General features: G+C 42.3%; 1 protein-coding gene across 1 annotated transcript; it reads right to left on the bottom strand.

Annotated features, from left to right (window-relative positions):
• Positions 1-1,725: 1,725 nt before the first annotated feature.
• mipa (major intrinsic protein of lens fiber a) lies at positions 1,726-4,992 on the bottom strand. Its single transcript, XM_036533282.1, has 4 exons — positions 4,633-4,992; positions 3,391-3,555; positions 2,298-2,378; positions 1,726-1,911 (listed from the first exon to the last, which is right to left on the bottom strand). Exons 1-4 carry the CDS (start codon positions 4,990-4,992, stop codon positions 1,726-1,728), a joined length of 792 nt encoding a protein of 263 aa, XP_036389175.1.
• Positions 4,993-7,147: the final 2,155 nt, after the last annotated feature.

Raw genomic sequence — 7,147 nt, 5'->3', positions numbered from 1 at the left:
AACGACTGCTTTAATCCAAACTCCTCCACGTCACGATTGATGAATGCATCTTTCAATCTTCAACATTTTCAAAAACTGAAAAAAAAAAAACTTAAATGTATTTAACTTCGACAATCCCGTGTTGTGAGCTATTGGTTAGAAGAACAACTTGGGTTCAGCTGTGAAAACGAGTTTGGGCGAACGAACCTCCGCAGTGAATACAGCTTCGGCTTGTTTTTATTGTGGGGTTGTTCTTTGGTTTGGTTTTGTTTTATTGTTTCGTTTATGCATCAATAATTCGCAGATACACTGCTTCACTAACGTTATGTGGATCAGCATTGTAGCAGGCTTTGTGAAGAGGAGCCTTCTGGATGATTCAAGATTTGTGACAATTCCCTCACGACACTGGAAAAAACAAGCCGACTTACACGTCCATGTCGCAGCCCAAACTAGCTTTCCACATCACCTTCAAAGTTAATTTAACAATAAAATCAAAAAGCTCCATTTTATGTTTCATATCGATAAACAAAGTGAAAAAATCAGCTTCAATTGTGTATATGCAGCTCGTATGCGTGTATGCGTGTTTGAGTGAGTGTGTATTTATATATAACATACATATATGTTGTGTTGTTTGTGTTTATTTCTCATTTTAATGGTTCAATGGCACGAGAATCTATTTCTGGTCCTTAAAGAGAGATTCTTTGTCCATACAGCCGCTTTTAATTTACGAAGGGGTTCGGCTGGAATGTACCATTATTGAAAGAATTGTATCTTTGGTAAACAGTGGAAGGGGTGGATAGCCTCTGAAAAAAGTCAAAGGTACGATGAATTTACCGTGAAATCACTGTATGGGGGAGAGGTATTTCCTTAAAACAAGTAAGTAAATTAATATAAATTAATAAATAAAACATAAGAAACATAAGCATGATACAAACACAAGCGAGCAATATTGAAAAGGCAGAAATAAAAAAATCAGTAAAACACACACAAACAACTGAAAACAAAAGTAAAATAGAATAAATCCTAGTAATAACAAAATAAACCCTGGTAATAAAAGAATAAACCCTGCTAAATTTGAAAGGTATCATACATCCATTTCATGTGCTGGAAGTGCCCAAAAAAAAAGCAAGATTGGTTGGGATGAAAAGGAGAAACATGCAGAAGTCCTCCACTGTAGCTCACTCTTCGGAGACCGCAGCTGTGAGAGACGCCCCTGTCCTGAGCAGTCAGCACCCTGCCCTACACCACCCCACCCTGCCCCAGCATGCTATACCCTGTCCTGCCCCTTCCCTTCTCTCTGTGTTACTGGCCCTGGGCTCTTCCTCTAGACACAGTTCCTCTTCCAGCTCATCCTTCCTGATCTGTGGCCCCAGGGCATGGTGGGATTGAGGGGATGAGGACAGAGGGGTGGCTTGTGAAGAGGGGGAGGTCGGTGACTGTTGAGCACTTGTTGCCCCTGTTTCAGCATGTCCAGTGAGGGTATGGTACAGTTGCAGTGTGTGTGCGTGTGTGTGTGTGTGTGTGTGTGTGTGCCTGTGTGTGTGTGTGTGTGTGTGTGTCCACGCGCATGTGTGATTGTATGTACAGGGGTGGTTGGGTGTGTGTTAGGGGGAGAGGGGAGGCAAGGTGTGACTGTGTGTGTGTGTGTGTGTGTGTGTGTGTGTGTGTGTGTGTGTGTGTGTGTTTGTGTGTGTGTGTGTGGTGTTTGTGGTACGTGGAGGGGAGGTTGGGGATGTTGGTTACAGGTTACAGGGCCTGCGTCTTGAGCTCAGCTGGCTCGCCATGGGTCTCCTGCTGGCTCTCGCTCTCGGGGGGGCGGCTGCCCTTCAGGGTGGCCAGTCTCTCAGACAGGCCTCGGAAGCGAGGGAAAAGCATGAAGTCATACAGCAGTGCCCCCATTCCTCCTCCAATCATGGGCCCCACCCAGTATATCTGCAACACACACACAACCAACAGATGAGGAAAACACATGTATTACAAGGGGTTGATAATTTCATCAGAAAACATGGGACCACATTAGAGGGACCAAATACATCCTTTCAGGACAGTATATGTTCATCTAAGTATATACTATGCATCAAACCAGAAAATATATATTTGCTAATATTAACTGTGGTAATAATCCAGACTTTTCAACATGCGTTTCATGAAGTGAGGTTAATGTTCCTTGCCAAGGTAAAATTTTATATGATTTTATATTAAATGTTAACCATGAGCTCAGTACTAATATGTATAACCCTAATACGAGGAAAAGGTCTTTCCAGAGTACGAGGACAGTGAAATTTAGCACCATCCGCAGGCCACATTGTGTCTCTCACCCAGTGGTTGGCGAAGTTCCTGAAGAGCATGGCAGGTGCGAATGATCTGGCGGGATTCATTCCAGCTCCAGTGTAGTACATCTGCAACAGATAGACACACTTAGTGCATAGCAGGTCAAGACAGGAAGTGACCACATGTACGATAATGGTCATGATATTGTAATTATTGTACTTGTACTTCTTAAACTGTTAATGCACTGATATAGGTCTACATTTTATTTGTTTACGAAAAATTCTTTTGATAATTATCTAACATATTATAAGCATAAACCTACTGTGTGAAAAATTTATCTGCACTGGTAAATTGCCCATGTTCTTGGGCATGTAGAAATTGTCATGAGTTAATATTGAATCAAGCTATTAATTAAAATATAATACGTTTAATTAAAATGAAATTTTAAAATGTCTCCTCTGATATAATAATGTCAACTGTCATAACTGTGAGAGACTAATTTCATTATTATTATTATTATTATTATTATTATTATTATTATTATCGTTATTTATTTACAGATTGTATACTTTGCTCAGTTAATGAGGAGGAGGGACAATGATATTTATATGAACAGTTTATTTTATATTGTAATTCTGGTCAGTCTTTAGAGACTATTTTTATTTTGCTTTGGAGAAGCCCTTATCCAGTGGGATTTATGTACCATATGTCGGACAGTATTATCCGTTTATGTAACTAAATATTTACTGAAACAATTTAAGTACAAAAAAATAACATTGGCAGTGCCCCCCGGGAATCTACCTTGAAAATGATGTTGAACACAGCTGATTCTCTAACTAGTATGCCACACTGTCACACCTGAGGGAACTTGAGTGGAAGTGATAGATACCCCTGCCACACTCATGCAAACACACACACACACACACACTAACCCCCCTTTTTCCAAGTTAAGAGACCCCAAAATGGGTGGAGCTACTCTGTTAACAGAGTCATTGTTTTAAACCAATAATGCAGTTGTATTCTTCTGTGGAAAGTCTTGATTGGTTCATACGAGTTGGTGATTGACAACACATGGTAACTCCACCCCCAGCTCATGAATCTTTCCTCTTGCATCACTTCATGCTCCACCAACCCCCTTACCCCAAGCAAGTGTCCCATCATGACAGAGAATCCGATGGCAAGGGCAGCAGAGCCCATGCGCCCATTGCGTCTCTCATCCGTCACGGCGAAGACACAAACAACGAGCTGCAGTGTGAGGAAGATCTCCATGGTGGTAGCCATGCCCATGCCCATCCCTGGTTGCAGCTGTGGGGGGAAACACACAGGCAGCATGTGGAGCACATGTCCAGAATAACATTGTTCACAGGCTGTAATGTGCATAATGACACCCGCAAGTGTCAGTGCCAACAAATCCATTTAGTTCAGTTCAAAAACCATGATCTCCTCTGGAAAGATTGCTGAGATGATGTTATCATGGCGCCTGGGAATAGATTTGCTTTCTCATGCATACCAAAAACAGGCTCCTCCTCTGCCGTCTCCAGCTATTCAGCTAACTCTTCAAGCTGGACTGAAACAGCTTGGACACACTACTCATATTCTGTCAGTGGGAAAATCAAAATAACCTGCAATACAGGTTGTTTTGGATTGAATTGGAGAGTCTTCCCATCACTGTGCAAACACAGTGCAAACCCCAAAAAGAAGGTTGCCTGCCCTTCTTTACTAATCTTCTCCAAATGGAGTCTGTAGCTGAAATTCTAAGAACAGGCAAAAAGGGGAAATGTAGAGCCAGTATTTAAACTATGAGTAGAGGCTGTATCCTATTTCCTCAGATTTTTAAAGAATGTTCTGGCTGAGGACCAAGCTTTGACACATTTGATCTAATATTGACTGGTGAACAGGAACCAGTCTGAGTCAACAGAGAAGAGCTGGAGCTGGTGGTCCTTTGGGTCAGTGCTGTCTTCAAGGGTGTTTATATTTATGCTGAGGAGGTTGGACTGTCTGCCAGTATTGAGTGTCCATTGACATGAAAAAAAAAAACTGGGTGCGTTTCACCAAAAGGTTACTCAAGTGGTATGCTCATCCAAAGATTACAACAGCTTCTGATTCCCTATCCACTGTGGAGTATGTGAGAGGCAGTACACTTGATTCTTAGAAACAACTCATTCCAAATACAATCATTTTATGTTATTTCAGGCTATACACATATTTTTATAAAGTGTTTTAGGATGTATTTGCCATGTTTTAAACTCTTGAATAGCCTCCAATGAGAAAATGGTAGGCATTAGAGGGAGGCTGGTGTCTGAGGTACAGAGTTCCTAAAATGGGGTTCTCTGCCGCTGACATACTCCACAGGGTATGAATTGAAATTTGTGACCTACTTACCGTGTTGAGCGCCATGTTGCCCCTCATGTTGGTCGGTGTGACCCCGTAGAGCACAGCGGCCCCAGCAAGGGCTCCAAGCACCTGGGCCCCCATGTAGAAGAAGGCACGGAACAGTGACATCTGGGAGCCGATCAGGTAAGCAAAGGTGACGGCCGGGTTGATGTGGCCACCGCTGATGTGGCCAATGGACTGGATGAATGTGGCCGCCGCCAGACCAAAGCAGAAGGCCACATGCAGAACATTGTAGGGGCCAGTTGTCCAGCGAAGTGCTGAGCCCATACCGAAAAACACGAAGAACATGGTGCCATAGAACTCGGCAAACACCGCCCGCCAGAACGACATGGACCGGAACTCCCACATGCTGAGCAAAAAATCAGAAACACCCAGGAGAGAGGAAAAAAAGAGAAAAAACCCTTTGAGCTCTAACCGACAACCAAAAGGACTTTAAAAAGATATAATTTCCCTTTGGAGTAACTTAGTTGTTTACCTTGGCTGTGATGAATGAACCAAGTTTGGTGTTTCAGAAATAAAAAAGGAGGAAACTTGTGAGTAAGAAAAAAGTGAATAAGTCAATCTTCTATAAATCTACTCTAAGGACAAGTCAGAACATAAACAGTCCAACATGTAGCTAAGTGTAAGTCAGCTTGACTTATTTGTGTTTTTGTCCGCAAAGTCTCTCTATCAATGATTCTTTTTTGGTCATAGAGGCATAGGTGTTAGCGTGCGATGGTGAGCGCTGTTTTGTCAAGAGGATCGATACATCTATGCGAGAACGATGATTCTGATTAGTACAGACACAGGGAAAGACAGAGTTTGAGCATGTCCTACAGACGTTAAGTTGCTCTAAGCGAGGGATGAGGGGCGATGGGGGGCTTTATAGCACACTGGGGACACAGTGACAGCATAATCCCCAGGGGAGGGAGGTGGGAGTGGGCATGGGGCACAAAAAAAACTTAACCCTTTTCTCACTGCAGCACCCTCACCTGTGTATCACAATGATAAACCTCTCCCTCCCACCCTCAGAGCCAAATGCAGACACAAACCAAAAATGACGCAAGTCATGGTGGCCATCCAAGAGTGTAGGTGAATCCAGTGACAGGTTTTTACCGAAATTACTAAAACTTGAATTCCCCGAGGCATAATCAAAGGCAAATAGAAAACACCACTTGTTTATTTGTTTGACTGTCTGCTATAGCACTATAGCCTTGCTGCTATTCATACTTGAATGCTTTGCACTTAAAAAATGGGGTTTCAGTTTGTCAGCATCACTGCCAGTGAAGATCCATCTTAAGCCTGTCTTGTTCTGGGCTGCCCTAAATCACAAAGTGGTTATAATCGTGAGTGAAATGGCCAGTTTAAAAGATTTGATTAGCCATGTCTGACGTATGTTGTGAACAAATAGGGACACAGGCAGGCTGAGTCTGCAGCAGAAATGGCTTTGAGAAGCCTGCACAGGGGCTCTGGGGACTGGGGTACATAAGAGCAGAAAAGCCCTATGAGTGTTGAGGATGTTGTACTTGGGTGATGGCTGGTCTGCAGCCCTGGCTTCTCTCACACATGAGAGGGACTCATTTTTCATGTCAGTACGGTCCCCGGTTTGGGTTCACCACTCAAACTGACACATTTCATCCGCGTGTCACTTCACTGCCTGAAATAAGTGCTGACACACAGGAATTACCAGACAAAGCCTCTGAAACCACCATGGGATAGAAGAGGCCCCAAACGGAACAGCCTAGAACTAACAACTTCTGAATATATACATTGAAATACCTGATCTTTCAAATCCATTGTTTTCAATGGCTATGCGTTAAGTTCACTGTCTGTATACAATTTTTTTCTTTCCCTAAAGAGATGCAATTAGCATCACCCAGATACTAGATAGTCTTTGTATAAAATAGTGTGCCACATGCATGATATCAGTTTGTTATCCTGTTCATTCATAGTGTTGGTACTAGATATTTATTTCACAAGCAGGACTAGGATTTGTTGTGAACTTGAGACCATTGGTGAAGCTGAAGCAGTATTTCCACCTCTACACAATTTTGGATCAGTGTGATAATTTTTCATTGTTCTGACATCAGTCAATACTCACTCATGTTTCTAGAGTGACCTTTCGACTGGCAGCACAAACATGCTTTGCAATCTGTTACCAGACTATTTTGGCTTGCAGTAGACGTTAATCACAAGCCGTCACACACTGAACAGGTACTGGTGATTCTGAAGGCTAAAATATGAACATTTAGCAGAAGTGAAAAATGTGGCCCAAACTTCTTATGGTTGAAGTATTTATGGAGATTACATGTACTCTCTACAAGAGCAAAATTCCAGCAACATGACAGTAAAGGAGAACAAAGTGTTCTTCTAGAATCATTGCAGTGTTCACTGATCATTGCATATGAAACTTTTAATATTGTTCTCACTTATTTATCATATTTTGTCATTAAGAATAAGCTATGTCCAAATCACAGTGCTTTGACATCTCACAAAGTAGGAGTTCTCCGTGTGAGAAGGACAG

The sequence above is a fragment of the Megalops cyprinoides genome, chromosome 7 (assembly GCF_013368585.1).
Source record: "Megalops cyprinoides isolate fMegCyp1 chromosome 7, fMegCyp1.pri, whole genome shotgun sequence".
Taxonomy (NCBI): Eukaryota; Metazoa; Chordata; class Actinopteri; order Elopiformes; family Megalopidae; genus Megalops; species Megalops cyprinoides.
This window is presented reverse-complemented; position numbering and strand designations above follow the sequence as displayed.

Bases quoted from the DNA above. Each gene is read 5' to 3' on its own strand.
- mipa (XM_036533282.1), bottom strand. From the start codon at position 4,992: ATGTGGGAGTTCCGGTCCATGTCGTTCTGGCGGGCGGTGTTTGCCGAG. The intron at 3,556-4,632 runs GTAAGTAGGTCA...TTCCCCCCACAG, and splicing joins GCAACATGGCGCTCAACACG to CTGCAACCAGGGATGGGCAT. The intron at 2,379-3,390 runs GTAAGGGGGTTG...TATCTGTTGCAG, and splicing joins TGATGGGACACTTGCTTGGG to ATGTACTACACTGGAGCTGG.